Source organism: Peromyscus maniculatus, chromosome 5, assembly GCF_049852395.1.
Source record: "Peromyscus maniculatus bairdii isolate BWxNUB_F1_BW_parent chromosome 5, HU_Pman_BW_mat_3.1, whole genome shotgun sequence".
NCBI classification, from domain to species: Eukaryota; Metazoa; Chordata; class Mammalia; order Rodentia; family Cricetidae; genus Peromyscus; species Peromyscus maniculatus.
This window is the reverse complement of record NC_134856.1, coordinates 21746120-21768058: the sequence shown is the minus strand read 5'-3', so window position 1 is coordinate 21768058 and position 21939 is coordinate 21746120. Positions and strand designations below refer to the sequence as shown.

The window sequence follows — 21939 nt, the reverse complement described above, 5'->3', positions numbered from 1 at the left end:
GGGCTCTTAGGAAAGGATAGATGGACGGGTGGGTGGGTGGATTGAGGACAGCCTGGACTGAACAGTGGTGTGTGGGTGGACGAGGGAGAGGAAAGTACATGGGAAGATACATGGATGGGACAATTGACGCATGGGTAGACAATGCCGAGTGAGCAGGTGGACACATGGACGGAAGAAAGATGGTTAATTACGGAGCACACGGGAACATCAAAGAAGTCGGTTTGTTGCCGCCTGCAGGTGCTCAGACCTGCCACCAGGTGTCGCCATAATCTCAAGAACCGCTTCAGAGCCCGCATCAGGCCGTCACTCAACCAAAGTTAGGCTTCCGGCCAGCCCACCGCACAAGGTCAGACCCTCCTTGCGTTTGTTCATGTCCATCAGCCCCCACTGGCTTCACCCACTACCCCAGCCTCCTGCAGCAACAGAAGAAAACAGTGAGAGCCACAGAAAAGCAGGCGGGCCACACGCTGAGCCTCTCTGGGACAGGCGATGTGGGGACCCTTGAGGCCTGAGCTGATTCCTGGCTTTGCCAGCATCGGCTGCTCTTGCTGTTACTGGTGGTCACACCACAGCCATCGTTATCAGCCCAGGAACCCACCCCAGCTTTGCACCGTTGGGGAAACAAACATGTTCTTACTAAGCCCTAGCAGTCCACCTGGAAAAGCACTGGCACAGGGGTGGGTGGCCGTGGAGCATTTCTACAGAGCGCTTGGCATCGAATATCTCAGCGCGGCAGGCTTCCCCAACTGCTGTGAAACTGGGGAAGAGGTTTTAGGTCCCAAGCACCAGGTAGCTGCCCTCCACACACACCACACCCCCCTCACCCCCCACCCCACCCCACCCCCGTCACAGACCCACTTAGGGGATGGCAAACCAAGTCAGGACGCCACCGCATTCTCCCAACCCCAGCTAGCCCCCACCTCTGCCTTCAGCACAAGTGTGTATCCCTGGCTCTGGAACCCGCAGTGAGAGCCGATGCAGGGGGGTCCTTCTAGAAGGCAGCATTTCTCAGCCTTTCCCCACCACACCCCCAGGAAAGCATTTGCCCTCTCTGCCAGGCTTTCTGGCTGCACTGCGCACAGGGGACCTGGGTCCTTCACAAAGCTGGCTCAGAGAACTCAAGGCAACGCTTAGGCAGAGTGTTGATCCACTCTCAAGGGAGAGCTTGAGTCTTCAGTGACCCCACAGCTCATCAGCACGTTCTGCACCCTGAAGCTTGCCGGCTTGACTCGGCAAGACCCACGACACCCCCCACCCCCGACCCCCGCGCGCAGCCTGCTCCGCGCATACTCACTCCCATTCTTTCCTTCTGGCCTGAGGGGTGCTGTGCATTTTGTGCGCCTGGTGGGCCAAGATGACATCCCGGTGGTCCACCACGCCACCACGCCGTTTCAGCGTTGGCCCCTCGAGGCTGCCACTCATCTGCTGTGTCCACGAGACGTGCAGGGGCCTGGGTGAGCCTGCCAGAGTGTAGCCCGCACCTGGGCGCCTTGGGCGGTGCAGGACATCGTGGCTGAGTGTGGGAAACATGGGGTCAGAGCCCCAGGAGGCCCTCGGCATCCATGGGCCTTGCTCAGAAATCCCAGGAGAGGAAACTGGAGGGAGAAAGCAAACAGGGAGAGCAGAGTGAGAGAAGCCAACAGGGAAGCCAGGGCCACGCGAGCAGGTGTGGACAGCAGAGGCCACTCCACCCTGCGCCCGGAAGTTCAGCACCCCAGGCCCGGCTTCAAGGATTGAGTATTCCCTTGGCAACTGGGGGGCAGGAAAGACACTTCTAGCAGTTGCCGGGCAACACAGGCCACAGGTTGAAAGGGCGCAAGGGTGTGGCTGATGCTGAGCAATAGGACAGCCTGGCTCCAGATGCCAGCCAGACTGGGGTGGGGTGGGGTAGGGGTGCTTTCCTGCATCTAGATATTCTCTCCTGCGGAGTGGACCCTCTAGAGCCCCGACTCTCTGTGCTCTGGGTCCGTGTCCAGTGAACACCAGACACCTGATGGCAAGTTCAAGTTCAAATGTCCTAGGCTAGACGGCTAGTCCTCCTCTGCTTCCTGTGTGCTATAGAGAGCACAGGGAGCCCGTCTGTTAGTTTTTTGGGTTTTTTTTTTTTTTGTCTCATTTAAAAAAAAAAATTGTTGTCTTTGTATGTTCATGTGTATGCAGTGTACATGGCACACGGGCATGTGTGCATGCATGTGGAAGCCTGAGGTCTGTCCACCTTAGGCATCTTTCTGCAGGGGTCATCCACCCTAGTTTTTGTGGCAAGGTCTCTCATTGGCCTGAAGGTGAGTTGGCTAGGCTGGCCAGCCAGTGACACGCCCCCCCCTCCCAAGCAGTGTGACTCTAGCGTGGCCCACCATGCCTGGCCTCAGGTCCTAACCTACTGAGCTCTCCCCCAGCCCTGTATTTTTTCTTACTGTTGTTATTTTAATTTATTTATGTATTTATTTGGTGTATGTGTGTGGGTGAGCCACACATGGTCCATTTGTGCAGGTCAGAGGACAACCATGGAAATCAGTTCTCCCCATCCATCACTGGGTTCCAGAAACTCAATTCAGGCTACCAGACCTTTACCCACGGAGCCATCCTGTACATGTGTACATTTCAGTGTTTATTATTTTCATGAGCATGAGTGTTTTCCCATGCAGTCTGTGCACGCGTGTACAATGCCCTTCAGGGTAAGAAGACAGTGCTGGATGCCCTGAAATTGGAGTTGCAGCCAACTGTTAACTGTGTGGGTGCTGTGTGAACTCCGGTCCTCTGCAGGATCAGCCAGTGCCTTTAGCCACAGCCCCCACATTGCTGTTTTCTGAGGCAGAGTCTCACCATGCTGCCAAGGCTCGGCTGGAACTCACAACCCCCCACCTTAGCTGGACAGTGAGGGCTTGGACGTGTGCAGCACCAGGCCAGCTCTCCCATCTGGTTACTCATTCTTTCACTTTTTTATTTGTTTGCAGTATCGGGGGGCTGGGGGGTCAGGACTCCTGCACACCAGGCAAGTGCTCCGCCCCCAGCTCTTTTTAACTTTTTATTTTGCCAAGATGGCCGCAGAATTTACTATTGTAGCCCAGGCTAGCCCCAAACTGGTGAGCCTCCTGCCTCAGCCTCTTGAGTAGCTGGAATGGCAGACGGGCCTTTGCTGTCAGGCCCGACCTTTTTATTTGACTCTTAAAATGACACACAGTCTCACACATTTTGGGGCACGAGGCGGGGCTCTGACATCGTACACACCTGGTGTCCTTCACCGCAGGAGGTAGCACATTGGCCGTCTGTTAAAGTCACCATTTCTTGAGCTGAAACATCCCAGCCCTCCCCTGCCACGGCTTGAGGAGCACAGCTCAAGACTGGGGAGGATGAAAGAAAGGTGCCTCAACCCGCAGGGGGCTGAGGCAGGAGGATGGAGGGTTTGATGGCAGTCTGGAGGCACAAAGGCTCGATCTGAAAACACGAGTCCTTTTCTTTGCAACTGTAGTTCAGCCTCTGTTTGGACAGAGGAAAGTGATGGACTCTCCTGCTCCCACACACATCAGTTGGATTCTCAAAACCAGAGGGCATCTTTGCCCTCACTCATTTATTCACTCAACAAACACCGAGTGAGCACGTGTGTGTGACTGGCTCTGTGCTGGGTGCTGGGGATGTGGCCATGGATAAGCAGACACGTGTCCCTTCCCATGCAGAGAAGACATCCGAGAGAGAGGGGGACAGATGGGGGCAGATGAGTGTATGGAGAGAAGCCGCGGGGAAGGAGTGGACCCGGGCTGCTGTCAGTGAGGCCGGCTGTCCACTGGCACCCAGGACCCCAGAGACCCCAAATCCTAGAGAGGCTAAGGATTTCCCTGAGGGAAAAACATGGAGAACAGAGAACGGGGAGTGTACAGACTCCAGAGTCTCTCTAGGTGACCCGGACACAGTGGGGACGTGTGAGTGTGACCTGGGACACAGTGGGGATGTGTGAGTGTGACCTGGACACAGTGGGGATGTGTGAGTGTGACCTGGGACACAGTGGGGACGTGTGAGTGTGACCTGGACACAGTGGGGATGTGTGAGTGTGACCTGGACACAGTGGGGTTGTGTGAGTGTGACCTGGACACAGTGGGGATGTGTGAGTGTGACCTGGACACAGTGGGGACGTGTGAGTGTGACCTGGACACAGTGGGGATGTGTGAGTGTGACCTGGGACACAGTGGGGTTGTGTGAGTGTGACCTGGGACACAGTGGGGTTGTGTGAGTGTGACCTGGACACAGTGGGGATGTGTGAGTGTGACCTGGGACACAGTGGGGTTGTGTGAGTGTGACCTGGGACACAGTGGGGTTGTGTGAGTGTGACCTGGACACAGTGGGGATGTGTGAGTGTGACCTGGACACAGCGGGATGTGTGAGTGTGACCTGGGACACAGCGGGATGTGTGAGTGTGACCTGGACACAGTGGGGACGTGTGAGTGTGACCTGGACACAGCAGGATGTGTGAGTGTGACCTGGGACACAGCGGGATGTGTGAGTGTGACCTGGACACAGTGGGGTTGTGTGAGTGTGACCTGGGACACAGTGGGGATGTGTGAGTGTGACCTGGACACAGTGGGATGTGTGAGTGTGACCTGGGACACAGCGGGATGTGTGAGTGTGACCTGGACACAGTGGGATGTGTGAGTGTGACCTGGACACAGCGGGATGTGTGAGTGTGGTTCACCATTGTTGTTTGAGAATAAGGACAAGAACAATCAGAGGTGTATGTTCAGTACAAACGCACTGTGGAGATCCAGAGCTTCCTCCATTCACGAGCCACTGTGTGCCCTGGCCTGCGTGGAAGCTGCTGGCCCTTTGTGGGGCGTACATGGGCTGCAAAGAGGGTGCCAGAGAAATTCAGATGAATAGAGCTTAAGCTTTAAGGTGTTTATGCAGAGAGCGGATACAAATGGTGAGAAAGAAAGTTAGCTCAAGTTATTTATGCTAAGATAAGATACTAAAAAACAGGAGATGGTGTCAGGACATAAACAGCTTGTAAATAGGGTGCCCTTTAAAATGATTGGTTTGTTCCTTCACCACCACCCCCCATAGGGTTCTGAGGTTTGCTGGTATAAAAGAAGCTTACTGCCCATGAGTTCTTGCTTGACTTGACTCCCCGCTGCTTCTGATTGTCTCCGGGTTAGAGGGAGGCTGGGAAACGGGCGAGCTGCGCACACTTACCTTTCCTCGGTTCCAGGCCACCTCTTCACAGGTGACCTAAGCTCCCGGTGGGGCAGGTCCCCACAGCCCTTATACATAGTGACTGGAGTGCAGAGCCCCAGTGGGCAGGGGAGGCTGTTGTTTGAGACACAATCTCGCCCTCTTGCCCAGGCTGGCCTCCGGCCTGCAGGGATCCTCCTGGGTGCTAGGATTACAAAAGTGTGCTACTTTGGCTGGCTTTATGTGGGGCTAGGGGCTGAGCATGCCTTGTGTATACTAGGCAAGCACTAAACCAAATTGAACTACATCCTCCGCTCATGAATTACCTATTTAAAAAGCCCCTTCTCCAAATGCAGCCACGTTTGAAGGTATTTAGGATTAGACTTGAATATAATAATTTCAGACAGCACTCAATTTAGCCTTTACAAAGAGTTGACAGAATGTGTTGCTTAAGCCATGTGTTAAATGAAGCCCAGAGAAGGTCGCTATGGAGGTAACCACCAAGCAGGAACCTGAAGGTGATGCAGGAATCATGCAGGTATTTGAATGACAGGCTTTCTGACCACCCAGAACAGCATGTGCAAAGGCCCTGAGACAGGACCGTGTGGGGCTTGCTCAAAGACCAAGCAGGAGACCCGTGAGAATGTGGCTGAGTAAAGAGGGAAGCAGAGGGCATGAGAGCGGAAGATGACGAGCAGATCCCTCAGGGCGTCGTGGAGCACAGGGAAGACTTCTCTTAGTTCTCAGAGTGACGTGGTCCGTGCTGTTTGGAATCTACCCCTTTCTTGTGGCGCCTTTTCAAGCCCACCTGAGCTTCTCAGAACCAGTCGGAAACTTGGCACGCATGAACGCAATTAGGAAGCTTCTCGAACAACACAAGTGAGTCCGGCCGGCATCTGTGCGTGTTCATACAAATGCAGAGAGTGAGGCAGCCCCGATTGCCAGGCCCGCTCCTTGCCGTTCCTGTGCTTAGGCTCCATCACACTAGCATGACCAGTGCAGGAACCCTCCAGTCTCTTCTCAGAGCCTGGACCCCGTGGGGTCTAATAGTGCCTTCCTGCCTGTGCCTTCACGCTTCACTCCCCGGCCCCTGCAACCTCATTCTAAACTGGAAGCGTCTCTGAAGGCTTTTGTGTTTGAGCCAAAACACTTTCCCACTGTGCGGGACAAAAAAAAAAAAAGAGTACTATTCCTCTCCTGCCCAGCAGCTGTTTACAGACATGTAACTGAGCATGCGAGGTGAGGACGTGAATCTGTCCCTCTGACCGATGCTGTGATGTTGCAGTCCGTTGGCAGGATTGTCCGTCCCTCCTAATTAACCTTTCTGCACCCACACAAAAGGAAGACTCTCACAGACGTAGTGTGCTGTGGATTATTTATCTAAACTAAACTAAACCGAGAAGACCATGAGCTGGGGGCGTGACTTAGCCCCAGAGGGCCCGCCTAGAATCCCCAGTGAGGGGCTAGAGACACGGCTCAGAGGTAGGGCCTTGCCTAGCATGTGCAAGGTTCCAGTTCCAGCAAAGAGGGAAGGGGAAAGAGCAGACAGGATAAATAGGACATTCTTCAGTTTTCTTAGGAACAAGTACGCCCTAGAGAAGTCACCAAGCCCTCACTTGGCATCTGGACCCTTCTTCAGGAGGAAAGAGACATGGTGTAGCCGGAAGGTCATCCACCCATCTTTACCCAGATCATAACAACTGGCTTTAGGCCCTGTATGCTTTCAGCTTCCGAGCTGAAGAATCAACACAGGACATGATACAAATGCTGTCCCTCGGTGTCCCCGGGAGTTTGCTTCCAGAACCCATGTGATGGCAATGACGGGCACTCAAGTCCTTCCTACACAGTCCCCTTAGCCTGCACACAGCCGCATTCTGCTGTCAAGGGCATGCCGATAGCTGCTCCTGTGCACTGTTTAGGGGAGAGCGTAAAAGACAAAAGTATGTGCACATCCACTACAGATGTCATTTAAATATAAATGCGTGACGCCAGGAGAGACCGTACAGCAGCTGAGAGTGTTTGCTGCTCTTCCCAGCATGCATGGGTGGTTGCCTGTAACTCCAGCTCCAGGACCTCGTCTAAACTTAGCAGACATCTGCACTCACATATGTTCATACTCAGCATGCCCCACAGACACACACAAATACATAAATTAAGGTAATAAAACAAATCTTTAAAAAGACTAAAAAACATATATATATATATATATATATATATATATATATATATATATATATATATATATATAGTGAGATGGGGGAGGGGCACCTGATGCAGTCAACGCTAGCCTTGAACTCACTATGTAGTTAGGAATGGCAATGAACTCCTGATCCTCCTGCCTCCACTCCCAAGTGATGGGATTAAAGGCAGGTTCCAAAACACCCGGTTTGTACTGCACTGGGGATGTAACCCTGCACTCTACCATTGACCACAACCAAGCCTTTTAAAAACATTTTTGGCCCATGGTTGGTTGGTTCCAAAGACACGGAAGCTGCCAGCAAGAAGAGCAGGCTGGGTGCAGAGTCTCGAGCCTTCAGGGTGGCCTGGCTGTGGAGACAGGAGTGATGCTGGGCTGTGAGGAGCACTGGGTTATCCCTGGAGTTTGGGATTTGTGCAGGCAGGAGGAAGGAACCGGCAGAGTCTGGGAAAGGCTGTTCCAGAAAGGAGGCTGCTCAACAGCCCCAGCTGTCCTGTGTACGCACTGGAGACAAGCAACCCCTGGCCACCAGTGGGCACTCCCCAGCTGGAGCTGGTCCAGGCACCTGTGGACCTGGCAAGCGGGTCTGCCCATCTCACCAACTGTGTTTGCCCAGCAGAGAAAAAGAGCGCATGGGACCTGCCTCACCTCGGTGCAGCTGGGCGTGAGATGAGACAAAGAGGAGAAAGTAAGTTGGAAGCCACCGCATGGATGTGACAGCCTCGCAGAGTGGACCCCGTGTGCCAGTCATGGGTAGGGCTCATTACCTGCCCATATGACATAAGAGCCCCACCTGAGATGGGGCTGATGCCCATTGCCAAGGCTGGCCGTCTTGTGTGGCTACAGATTCCTACAGCGTGACACATATTGGAGATGTGGGGAAAGGGGAAGGGAGAGAGAGACCACAGGGAGAGCGGGGACATTTCTGTGACCTCTTCTTTGCCATGTGCATGGGGACACGTGCCCTTCACCTCAGGATGGGGGGAACCAGACTCCGAATGAGAGAGCCGATGCCTCAGCACTGCAGACTCGGCACCAAAGTCTGAAAACACGTGATGCTCCTGGAAGAAGGTGGGGAGTCAGAAGGAGCCATCCATCCTCCCACCAAGGAAGTGAGAACAGGACACCTGCCACCGTGGATTCAGTTGCTCGCTGCTGGGTCGCAGATGACCTGCACTGTTGAATCTTCTTCTCTTTGTTCCACTCTCAGCCCCCCATTCCTGTTCCTCTCCCTCTCCCCACTCTCTCTTCCTCCTCTCTCCTCTTCTTCCTGCTGTCTCTTTTCCCTACTTCCTCTCTCGTCCTCTGTGGGGAGCGGAGGAACCCCGAGTGAATGAAGTCCTGAGTGAATGTGTGCTATTAACATGGGCACAGCCATGCTAAGGACTCCAATGTCTCAGATGCATGGGGGAATGCAAAGCCTTCCCCGGGCAAAGTCAGAGGGATGGCAAAACCCTCCTCGCGTCTGAGTGAGAATGTGGACAGTGTGTACAGAAAATGTCCACCATAGCTTTCTCCCCCTAGATGCTGGCAGCCTGCGACTGTTCCTACAGAAACGAGCTAAACCTGTCTCCTTCATCCCGCTGCATGTAATAATCCCGCCTCCTTGTATGTCTGTGCATAATGTAATGACCTTGGCTCCTGTCCAGCTGTATATCATAAACCCTTCCTTCCTGTTGAACTGTATATAACAAACATGCTGTGTTCTGGGGTGCTGAAGCTCCTCCATCACAGAGTCCAGTCTACTTGGTCCTCACTTTTCTGTGGGTCCCTGTATTTGTCTTTTCTTCATTTCCTCCAGGTCAAGTCCCTTCGTTTCTTCTCTTTCTGTCCCTAATTGCTCTCTCTCTCTCTCTCTCTCTCTCTCTCTCTCTCTCTCTCTCTCTCTCTCTCTCTCTGTCTCGCCCTCTCCTCCCCATTCCCCACCTCCATGTTAGAAATGGGATCCAGCTATGTTTTCTAGGCTGGCTTTGAACTTGTGGGCTGAAGCCACCCACCTGACTCAGCCTCCTGAGCAGGTGGTACCACAGCACTCTCCACTGTGAACAGCCAGTCTTTTGGATATTTTTTTTCTGTTGTCCAAATGTTGCATCCAGTGTCCCATACAGAGAGCTGCCACCTGCTGTAGCATGAATTCCTGGAGGAAAATTGCTATTTCTTTTTTTTTTTTTTTTTTGGTTTTTTGAGACAGGGTTTCTCTGTGTAGCTTTGCGCCTTTCCTGGAGCTCACTTGGTAGCCCAGGCTGGCCTCGAACTCACAGAGATCCGCCTGGCTCTGCCTCCCGAGTGCTGGGATTAAAGGCGTGCGCCACCACCGCCCGGCAGGAAAATTGCTATTTCAAAGAGTGCACAATTTAAGGTTCTCTGAAGCATTGTCTTACACCATCCGATTGTGAATTAGAGCTCCAACAACCGAGTTTTGCAGAGCGACACCCTGATACACGGCAGTGGGTTCGCAGTGTCCACAGGTTCAGTCCGTCTCAGGTCATTTGGGGAAATGGTTCTGTGCAGACCAGGGGCAGACTTGTCACCTGCCCTTCTTCTCCAGATGACACAGTGTGACAAGTGCTGGGTGTCCTAAGCCGTCTGCAGACAAACCTTGACTGCAAGCCAAGGTTTCACGCCAGTTTATAGATGGTGCTGGGGCGTCACAGACTGGGGTTTCTGAGGAGGGAGTATGGGGTTCTCCGAGAACATGTGTGATGGCTGATCTTGGTTGTCATGTTGACCACATGGGGATCAAACCCCAGCAGGCAGGCCTGTGAGGGGTTTTCTTAGTTGGATCATGTGACGTGGGAAGACCCACCCTAAAGCTGGACCCCACTTTCTAGTGGCAGCTTTACCTGCAAGGACTTGGGAGAAGGAAGCTTTTGCCTTTTGCCTGCTTGCCCTCACTCCTGCTGGCAAGTTCATCTGTCTTGTTGCCGAGGAGTTCTTTCTGCAGTGTTAGAACAAACTGCTTCAGGCTTCCAGTGTAGACTGAAGACCAGCAGCCCTCCAGGAATCTTGGAGGACTTTAGCCCCAGGTTAGGTGCTGTGGGATGTTCTTTATGGCAAATGTGTTGCTCTGATTGGTCAATAAATAAAACACTGATTGGCCAGTGGCTAGGCAGGAAGGATAGGTGGGACTAACAGAGAGGAGAAAAGAAAGAACAGGAAGGCAGGAGGAGACACTGCCAGCCGCCACCATGACAAGCCGCATGTGAAGATGCCAGTAAGCCACGTGGCAAGGTATAGATTTATGGAAATGGATTAATTTAAGCTATAAGAACAGTAAGCAAAAAGCCTACCACAGCCATACAGTTTGTAAGCAATATAAGTCTCTGTGTTTACTCGGTTGGGTCTGAGCGGCTGTGGGACTGGCGGGTGACAGAGATTTGTCCTGACTGTGGGCAAGGCAGGAAAACTCTAGCTACTGCTGAGACATCCAGCCTTGTGGACTGAACAAATCCTGGATTCTCAGCCTTCCCATTGTGAGACAAACATTGTTGACCTACCTAGACCACAGGCTGTAGGCCAGTCCAGTAAATCCTCGTGTGTGTGTGTGTGTGTGTGTGTGTGTGTGTGTGTGTGTGTGTGTGTGCACGTACATACAGAAGCTAGAGAAGGACCTGGGGTAATCTGCTGTTTAATTCTTCCTCATTCCCTTGAGACAGAGTCTCTCACTAAACATGAAACTAGGCTGGCGGCAGCAAGCCCCACCCATCCCAGAGTCTCTGCCCCTCCAGAGCGCTATAGGCACAGACACAGCTGGCTTTGGATGTGGGTGCTGGGGATTTGACTTAAGTCCTCTTGTCTGCATAGCTGCTCCATCTTGGGCACTGTAGAACCCTCCTTCAGACAAGCATAAAGCAAGGTGGAAGGGGAAAAATCAAATCAAATTGGGGTTAATGAGAGCTCTTGTGGCTTGAGGCAAAAGTCCCATGAGGACAGAGCTAAACAAACCGCCAGACCAGATGGCAGAGGTGGAACGCCAGGCTGAGGCCAGCAGGTGGGCATCAGCCAAAGTGTGTGCCGCAGTGAGGAGAAGCCTAGTCACACCTGGTGTACTTTCCACCTGTGTCCCTGTCCTCAGCCGATGGTGCGATCACAGTGTGCCTAAGACAGGTGCACATATTGGTGGCCCCAGGACACTGGCATGGACTGCAGGAAAGAGTGAGGGAGACCCCAGACTGGCCTAGTGGCCATGCTGCCTATGACCCCTGAGTCCCGGTGTCTTGCCCAGCTCTGCTCTCCTCTCCTCTCCTCCACCCAGCAGCCACACACGCTGAGCACCTGCTGTAGGCTGGGCTGGTGCTACCTCCTCGTTCTCCTGCTTGGCACAAACCAACCTTCACTTCCCTGAATGTCCTTTCCCTCTCCACCCCTGCATCCAGCTCCAGACCTGCTTCTGCTCCTCAGGCTTCCGAAGACGCTGACCACACACACACACACACACACACACACACACCGCCTGCCTATGCGTGGGTGGATGGTTCTCGGCATCTCCCCTTTCTGTGCCCCATCTAAGCTCAGAGCCCAGGTCCAGCCATGGGACACAGGTCAGAGGCAGTGAAGAAACACATGGCTGAGATAGCCTCAGCCAAGGGTGGGCGAAGCAGATGGAAGCTCTCGTCCCCAGAACCAATGTGCCTGGGCTCCTTGCCAAGGTCTGCCACTGCCTGCCGCGTGACTTTGGGGAATAATTGCACCTCTCTGAGCCTGTTTTCTTATCCATAAAGTAGAGACAGCAATATTACATAGAGTCACACGTAAGGGTGAAACACATTCCCCTTGGCATCCTTGGATTCTGCACCAGAGCGTTCAACCAAGTGGTTTAAAAACACTTAAAAATTGCATCCGAGGCTCAAAAGTACTTGCTGCACAGGCACAAAGACCAGAGTTCAGATCCCCACAACGCACGTAAAAGCCGTGTGGATGTAGTGGATCCCCTCAACCCAACATGAAAGCTGTGTGGATGTGGCGGCAGCCTGCAGCCCCAGCCCTGGGAGGTGGAATAGGGAGACAGAGAGCAAGCGGGCAAGGAGAGGAGCTGAGCAGTGAATTCCAGGCCCAGTGAGAAATGAGACTTCAGCAAGGAAGTGAGCAACTGAGGGCCTCCACGTGCATCCAGACCTGTGTATACCTGCACCTTCACATGCCAAGACATGACCAGGCATGCACATGTGCATGCACAACACACACACACACACACACACACACACACACACACACAATAAAGGAACAATGTATTTTTTATTGCATTTGAGGTGTGAGGAGATAGCCCAGTAAGTATGTACCTGCCAGGTGGCTACTAGAACTTGAGTTCCATGCCCAGCACCCACGGAAAAGCCGGGCATGGTGGCACACATTTACAACACCCCAGAGTCGGTGACATGGAGGCAGGAGGACACCTGAGGGTCACTGGCCACTGAGGGTGGGGGAGCCCTGGTTTCAGTGACAGACTGTCCCACAAAACCAGGTGATGCTGTCTCGGAGATGACATCCAAGGCTGGCATCTGGCCTCCTTAGACACACTCATGTGTGTCACAAGCCAGGCACAGTGGCTCACACCTATAAGCCCAACACCAGGCTGAAGCAGGATGCCAGCCTGGGCTACAGAGTCAGACATTTCCTCCTGCACCTCCAGGAAGCTGCAGTCAGTCACCCTGGGCAGCGGTGCAGGGTGCTTCTGCTGATAGCACACCGCTGGGTGTGTGCATTTGATTCCTCGGTGCTGGGCACCGGCAGATGTTTGCCAGCCTCCTCACTCTTCCTGTCCCTTTGACAGCATGGCATCTCTGTGTGCCACCGAGGCATCAATCAGTCAACTTGTTGATTTGTTAGGGTGGTCACAATGACCGGTGGCTCCTTTGTTGAACAAATACTTTTGAGTCTTTGAGATAGAGTCTCAGTATGTAGACCAAGCTGGCCTTAAATTCACAGTCTCTGCCTCCCAAGTGAATAAACGGCATGCATCACAGTGCCCAGTCTTGAACAAGTATTTAATGACTGCTGCTATGGTCTGGATCTGAGTCATCTCCAAGATCACGTGTTGCAGGATTGGTCCCCAGTGAGCTGTGAGCAGAGCTGGGCCTGGCTCTGTGAGGCTATGACATCATCAGTGGGTAACCTATTGACAAGGGCTATTTAGAGGGGCGGGCCTTAGTGAGAGGAAGTCGATCATTACGGGCACACACTTGCAGGGCTACTAGAGCCCCAGTACTTTACCTCCTCTTGTTTTCTCTCAAAAGTTGGGCTCACTTTAAACAAACAGTCTGGGCCTGAACAAAGCTTGAAGAGATAACTCTGTCAATAAAGCATTTGTTCTGCAAACAAGAAGGCCTGGGTTCAAAACCCAGAGCCCCGTGAAAAGTTAGGTGAGAGGGCCAGAAAGACGGCTCAGTGGTTAAGGGTACAGACTGCTCTTGCCGAGGACCTGAGTTTGGTTCCCAGCACCCACATCCAGCAGCTCACAACCACCTGTTGCTTCAGCTCCAGGGGATCCGATGCCTTCCTCAGGCACTGTGCTCATGTGCACAACACTCACCCTGACACACACACACACACACACACATGCACACACACACACACACACATGCACACACACACATGCACACACACACACACACACATGCACACACACATGCACACACACACATGCACACACACACATGCACACACACACACACACACATGCACACACACAATTAAAAGAAATAAAATAGAATCTTGGATGCTACAGAGAACTCAGGTTTGATTTCCAGCACCCACTGTGGCTCACAACCATCTGTAACTCAAGTTCCAGGGGACCCATTGCCCTCTCCTGGCCTTTGTGGGCACCAAGCATGCATGGGATGCACAGATGTGAATTCAGGCAGAACACTCATCCACATAAAATTATAAATCCTGCCGGGTGGTGGTGGCTCCTGCCTTTAATCCCAGCACTTGGGAGGCAGAGGCAGACAGATCTCTGTGAGTTCGAGGCCAGCCTGGTCTACAGAGTGAGTTCCAAGACAGCCAGGGTACACAGAAAAACCCTGCCTTGAAAAAAAAAAAAGAGAGCCGGGCGGTGGTGGCGCACGCCTTTAATCCCAGCACTCGGGAGGCAGAGCCAGGCGGATCTCTGTGAGTTCGAGGCCAGCCTGGGCTACCAAGTGAGTTCCAGGAAAAGCGCAAAGCTACACAGAGAAACCCTGTCTCAAAAAACCAAAAAAAAAAAAAAGAAAGAGAAAATATATATTTTGAAAATGAAGAGAGAGAGAGGCAGGGGAGGGAGAGAGGGGAATAGAGAAAGGAAGGAGGGGAGGAGGGGAGGAAGGAAGGAAGAAAGGAAGGAAGGAAGGAAGGAAGGAAGGAAGGAAGGAAGGAAGGAAGGAAGGAAGGAAGGAAGGAAGGAAAATGGGTGTGGACGCAGCACCTGTAGCCAGGGAACTGGGAAGCAGAGACAGGAGGTCAGCCAGCCACCACACTCCAACCCATGAAAGGCCCAGCCTTGAACATCAAGGTGGCTGGAGAGGGCTCCTGAGCCCTCCCCCAGCTGAAGAACTGTTGGCAGTTAAGGGCTGCTGGGACAAGAGTCGGCTTTCTTCTGGGGTGTGACCCTGGGTAGGAAGCCATGCTCCAGTGCATGGTCTACACTTACACACATGTAGGCAGCAATAATCGGACTCTGTGAGGGTTTTTTAATTGTTTTGTTCAAGACAAGGTCTTACCATGCAGCCCTGGCTGGTCTGGAATTCACTCTGTAGCCCAGGCTGGCCTTGAACCTACACAGATCTGCCTGCCTCTGTCTCCTGAGGGCTGGTACTGAGGGTGTGCGCCACCACACCCTGCTCACTCTGTGAGAGGCACGTAGTAGAAGAAAGAGAGGGAGAAGTGCGTGTGGATATGATCAAGATAGAGTATACAGGGCTGGTGAGATGCCTCAGCGGTTAAAGGCTGACGTCTTGAACTCCATCCCCAAACCCACAGACTCCCGTACGTTGTCCTCTGACCTCCGCAGCACTGGTGGCACTTGCACATGAGTGCTTGTGCACAGGACATACAAGATAAAGATAAAAATTAAAAGATATGTGGTATACATGCAAAAAATTGTCAAAGAATAAATTTAAAATACTTTTTCAAGAAACAAGGGTTTTTAAAAGCTTTGGTTTCTGAAGAAAAGCTGCGTCTGATCACTGGCTTACACACACACACACACGTGTATGTGAATATGAACACACAAGTGGTCCCTGGAGAATTAGGAGTCTGCGTAATACAGTCACCCCTTCTTTTTTGTTGTTGTTTTGTTGAGGCGGGATCTCATGTATCCCAGGCTGGCCTTGTAGCTAAGGCTTATAGATTCAACTCCTAATCCTCCTGCCTCCTTTTCCTAAGTGCAAAGATAGCAGGCATGAGCCTCTGTGCCTGAGCCAGCCCATGGTTCTGTTTCTAACGTCCGCCTTGGTCTGTGTAGGGAAGGCCAGTCACTGGAAAAGAGGGAGAAATAAACGCGAGCTGGGAGGTGGGTGGGAGGTGGGTGGGAGGTGGGTGGGAGGGTCTCCCAAGCTTGTTCTGCCTTCATTTCTGTTGCTATGGCACAAGCACAGGGGAGAAAGGGTCTATTTCTAGCTCACAGTTTAGGACCAGCTCAGCACAGTAGGGAAATCAAGGCAGGAGCTTGAAGCAGTCACATCCACAGTCCAGAGAGAATTAAAATGCCCACTCATGCTCAGCCCTCACTCTAAGCATATACAGTCCAAGATTCCCTGCTTGGGAATAGTGCCACCCACAATGGGATGGGTCTTCACACATCAACTAATGTAATCAAGACTGCCCCCCACAAACATGCTCACAGGCGGACACAATCCAGACAATCCTTGACTGGGACTCTTTTCCTAGGTGATTGTAGATTGTAAGTTGAAAACTACCACTAGCCACCACAAACCATTTGTATGTGCAATTAATGCCCCCAAAATTTTAAAAATGCATGTGTCTGGTTCCTCTCACTTCATCAGAAGAGAGAGGAGCCAGACACAAGGACCACTCACTATGAGGTTCCACGTATGGAAACAGCGCACATGACTCCCAGGACCAATGGCAGACAGTGGGAGCTGGAAGGACCTGAATTGGTCTATGCTGCCTGTCTGGGGTGGTGGGAGATTACCAAGGCTGTGTAGGGTGATGGCCACACAACCTCATGGGTATTCTAAGTATGGCCACCAGTTTAAGAAGAAATGAAGCCAGGTACAGCACAGCTCAGAGGAAGGAAGGAAGGGAGGGCTTTGGAGATCGGCTTCATCTGGTAAAGCCATGCAAGCATGAGGAACTGACTCATACAAAGGCCGTCAGACATGGTGGCACACACCTGTCAGCCCAGCCTGGGATGACAGAGACACCTGGACCCCTAGAACTCAAAGGCCGGCCAGCCTGGCAGAATCTGCAAGCTCCATTCAGTGAGAGGCTTTGTCTCAAGAAATAAGGTGGAAAGTGACTGAGGAAGACTCTGGCCTCTGGCCGCCACATACACAGGCACACACGTGAACATGCATCTTCATCCATTTGCGCACACTCATGCACCACGTAGAAAGAAGAGGAAGGAAGCCACACATCCTCCTGGGAGCAGCCTGTGTTTATGGAGCTTGGGGAGCCCATCCCAAGCCTCCCAGTTGCCCTGATGCTCCTCAGTGAAGGACCCTGAAGCATAGATGGATGGCTGTGAGGTCTCCAGGGTGTCACAGTCCAGTGAGACTACTCAGGGTCTTAGCAATCGGGGGAGGTCCTCACCCTGGGCTGGTAGGATCCAAGAATCCTCAAGAAACCCCCAACCCCCAACTCCAGCCACCTCCCTGCCTGGGCTGCTGTCCAAGGTCTGCCTTTCTAGGCCGGTGTCTGGGGACTCTGGAGGTCGGCTCCACCCACTGGTTAGATCAACTCTTTCTCATCAAGATGAACTTGGCCTTGCCCAAGGGGTCAGAATGAGCTGGCCTGCAGCTCTAAGCTGTCTCATGCTGTGAAGACAGCCTGGATTGAAAGATCCCAGAATAGAACCTTCCTCCTTGGCCCTTCCTGAGGGTCCTCAGAGTGTATATGCTAACAACAGCAAGAAAAAGTAACCAGGAGTGCTCACACATGTCTATATCCTAGTACTCAGGAGGCTGAAAGCTCCAGACCAGCCTGGGCTACACAGAAACCCTATCTCAGTAAAAAAGCAATAATAATAATAATAATAATAATAATAACAACAACAACAACTAAATAATTCAACACTATGTTAGATCCTAAAGTGACCGCAGACAGCACAGGACAGTCCTTTGCTGGCCACGGCTCCATCATTTTTTCAATGTCAAATTCACCCTCTTTCTCTGGCCCCAAGGACTGCTCATTATGGACTCTTTGGGAGAAGATGACTGTGAATTAACCCATCTTACGTGGAGGGAAAGTGGGACCTGCACAGGGTGACGTCTTTATGTTCCTCTGCAGGTTCTTGAATCTTGGAGGGAATAGGACATCAACAGAGATAAATTCAGGCACGGGGGGGGGGGGGGGTGTCTCCCTGTAGCAGGGGTTAGGGTGTTGAGGAGAGGAGGGGCTTGAGGTCACATAATGGGGGGGACACTGCTGTCACAGCTGAGCACACCTGAAGTACCTGCAAGTGACCTGAGATTACCCTAGAAACACGCTACAAGAGACATAAGGAAGCCATGTGAAGCCATCAACCAGACGGGGCTGCCGGCAGGGGTTATTCAGATGTTAGGAGCGGGGTGCAGGGAAAAGGCGTGTTCTGGCCGTCTCTGCTCCCCAAGCTCATGTGCTCTGGTCTCAGGGACACCCCCCCACCCCTCATCCGGCCACAGACATGAGATTGCTGGGGGAATGCGCACTCCAGTCCCGCAGGGCCTGGCCCAGGGTCCTGCAAGGGCTGTGTGTGAGGCTGTCAGCATGGAGAAACTCAGAGGAGAGAAGGACTCACGGGTGAAAAAAGAAAAGGAGAGAGAGGAGAGAGTCAGAGACGGAAAGGAGAGCGACAAAGAGAAAAAACAGAGAGGAGAGGGACAGAGAGACTGAGGAGAGGATAGAGAGGGGAAAGAGACAGAGTGAGGGCCAGAAACAGAGAGGAGGGAGGGAAGAAGGGAAAGAGGGAGGGAGGGAGAGAGAGAGAGAGAGGAGGGAGGGAGAGAGACACCATTTACAGTCGTTCTAGTCCAAAGTCCAAAGTAGCCCAGACCGGGCTCCACCAGGGCACGCAGATCATGTGGAGCCCATGGTGCTGCGGAGCCTGGGCCGGGGACCCTCAAACCCCAACCGCTGGAACGCCCTGCAAGCCACAAGACTGAGAAAGGACTGGCTGCCTTCTGGACTTAGACCAGTAACTCTGACCGCCCGGTCACGTGTCCCTAGCAGGTAGCAAAGACACTGGTCGCCAGGGGCTGAGCTGAGGCTAGTTAGAAGAAAATGGATTTGGGGGCTGGGGATGTGGCTAAACGACAGAGCTCTTTCCTAGCATGTGCAAGACCCTGAGTCCCAACCCCCTCCCCAAATAAAACATTTTAAAGAGGGAAATAAGTCTATCCACTTACACACACTTTAAGAGAAACTCTCCAGAGAAAGAAATGTTTGTTTTTTCCCAGAGAATCAAATATAATTTGGAAATCAACTCAAAAGAAAACTTATTCACAGAGAGGACTGGAGATCTATTGCAATAAGAAGAAATACCGAACTCCTAGTCGAACGCCATGCCCTACCCCAGGCACCCCACTGTGCGGAGCCCTGCTCACCTGCATCGGATCTAGTGGGTGCCACGGCCAGTCCTCCGGGAGGCCCGAGGGTCCCACCTGGTCAGCGCCCAGGCTTCCAGTCAGTGGATGGTACATGGACCCATGGACCAGCCCTTGGGGTGTGTAAAAGAGCGGCGTGGGGCGCGGAGAGCTGCGCAGGAACAGGCCAGCTGCGCCAGCTGTGGCGCAAAGGAGGGGGCGGCTTTGCCGCGGAAGCTAGAGAGGAGGCTGGACAGACCGAGCCCGTGATCATCCGCAGCAAAGCTTCTTGCACCTTCCAAGTAGGAGCTGAGAGCAAACCTCCCTCATTGCTCCTTGCAGGGAAACCCAGAGCCTTTTCTTGGTTTTCTGTGTCCCCTGACTTCTCAGTGCCGAGCGGAACTAAGGAGGGGAGGGCTTTAAGGGGTTGGAGTCTCTGAGAAGCAGAGCCGGGGTGGCGCTCAAGGAACTCCAGTTCTACCTGTTCCTGGAGAGGCAGCCGCGAAGGCAGGAGGCTGCTCAGAATTCAGCCACATTCCCTTTGCCGATGGCGACCTAAATTATTCATGCTCTTAGAGAAACAATATTTAGGGTGCAGCTGCTAATCCATGCTCCGGAAACAAGTTTCCTCTGCCTTGACCTCCTCAGTGCGACATTACCTCAGCGGGACCCGAGAGGGGAGAGGGGGCGCTGGGGTGCAGGGTCACGGACTGCAGGGTTCGCGCTTGCCTGCAGCTCGTTAGACCAAAGATCCTTTTCCTCTTCTTCTTTAGGGAATGGAACCCAGGACTTTGAAAATGCTAAGCAAGTGATGTACCACACCCCAACCAGTACACCCCATGATTTACTTATTGACTGACTGACTGACTGACTGACTGACTGATTGATTGATTGAAGCAGGGTCTCACTAAATAGCCCTGGCTGTATTGGGACTCACTCTGCAGACCAGGCTGGCCTCAAACTCACAGAGATACACCTCTGCCTCCTGAGTGCTGGGATTAAAGGCGTGTGCTATCACTGCCAGATCCTACTTACCTATATTTGAGGCAGGGGTTCTCGCTATGTAGCCCAGGCTAGCTTAGAGCTCTACATCCTGCCTCAGGCTCCCCAGTGCTGGGATCACAGACATCCGCTGCCACATGAATGCCTGCATTTCTTTTTAAAGTTGGTAGTGTATTTCCCACCCCCCACCCCCCAAGAAACAGCCTGAGGCCAGCAAGATGCCTCCGTGGGTAAAGGTGCCTGCCTGGAAGCCTGACAACTTGAGTTCAACCCCTGGCACCCACATGGTGGATCTGTGACTAACATTTAATAGGCCCACCCCAGCCTTCAATTCCACAAAATGTTCTCTAACCTCATCCAACACACACACACACACACACACACACACACACACATCTCTGTATTTAAGAGCAAACACTGCTCTCACAGAGGACCAGCACTCACTTCCCAGCAGTCCTGTCAGGTGATTCACAACCTCCACTGACTGTGACTCCAGGGGACCTGACGCCCTCTTCTGGCCTCTGAGGGCACTGCGCTTATGTGCACATGCTCACATATATAAACAAAAATAAAAATAAATCTTTAAAAAAATCTCCCACACACAAGAGAAGGGAGAGACAAACAGACGAGGAAATGAAGCTCGCTGAAGACGTTCGGAACACCCCACACCAGGGTCTTTGTATTCTTTGCTTCTATTTGGGGGCTCTCAAGATGGCTTGCCAGGTAAAGAGCTTGCTGCCAAGCCTGACATCCTGAGTTCAATCCCCAAGATCTTGTGGTGGAAGGGAAGAAGCTTTTCTGATAGTTCCAGAGGAGCGTCTCCTGAGGTTGACCTCTGACCTCCACATGTCTCCTGAGGTTGACCTCTGACCTCCACACTCACACCACGGTATGCACACTCTTACACACACAACGAAAAATGTTTCTATCTGGAGAGGTGTGGAGGTTTGTGGTGTGAGAAGAGTGCAGCTCAGGCTGGTGGGATCCAGCTGAGGGCGAGAGAAGGAGCCCTCCATGGCTGGACCCAGCACTGACTCAGCGGGAAAGTGAGAAGGTGGGTGAGGCTGTTGCTAAAGCAGAGGTAGCTTTTTTATTTCTGCCATCTTTGTGCCCCGTGGAAGCAGCCAGCCTGTTCTGTGAACGGATGCAAAGCAATCCGTGTGTGTGTGTGTGTGTGTGTGTGTGTGTGTGAGAGAGAGAGAGAGAGAGAGAGAGAGAGAGAGAGAGAGAGAGAGAGAGAGAGAGGTGTGTCATGTGTGCGTGCGTGCTCCTAGAGCCCAGAGAACAACCCCAGGAGTTCTTCCTTAACTGATCGGTCGGGTCGTCAACCTCTTTTGAGAAGCATCTCATTGGCCTGGAGCTCACTGATTAGATTAGACTAGCTGGCCAGTGAGCCCCAAGGCTCCATCCGCCTCCACCTCCTCAGTCGGGGGTGACAGGCTGTTGCTACCACCACTGGGTTTTCACGTGGCTGCTGGGGTACTCAGGCTTGAATAGCAAGCACCTTACCGACTGATCTCCCCAGCCCAAACCTATTTCTACAGTAAGGTAGTTCTTGATTTGGTCCTGTACTGCAGTTTGCTGACCTCTGGGAGATACAAACATTTGCACCCAAAAGTGCTTTTATGAGGCGGAAGCTGTGTTGCCCTGGACAAGTCCCTTATGCCTGCGTCCCCTCCTGGGCGAAGACCCGAGAAGGTTGTTTTGACTGTGAAGTCAGACGCGGCTATTGGAGGCACCGTGAGCTTGAAAAGGCTGAGCACAAGATGTTATTACCGCTAGGCAGGGAGCCCTGGGGCTGCACAATTAGCATCGAATTTTCCTATTTCATGCCATGTGACTCATGTGAGTCACTTTGTGAAC

The 21939-nt window shown here is 52.6% G+C and overlaps 1 protein-coding gene across 1 annotated transcript in view; it reads right to left on the bottom strand.

The window, feature by feature from the left end:
- Positions 1 to 19445, bottom strand: part of Cacna1a (calcium voltage-gated channel subunit alpha1 A) — a 328905-nt gene extending 309460 nt beyond the window's left edge. The window contains exons 1-2 of the mRNA XM_076571863.1: positions 19096 to 19445; positions 1295 to 1595 (exon numbers count right to left, since the gene is read on the bottom strand). Coding sequence (XP_076427978.1) covers positions 1295 to 1560 — 266 coding nt within the window. The 5' untranslated portion in view covers positions 1561 to 1595; positions 19096 to 19445. The remainder of the gene's footprint in view (positions 1 to 1294; positions 1596 to 19095) is intronic.
- Positions 19446 to 21939: the final 2494 nt, after the last annotated feature.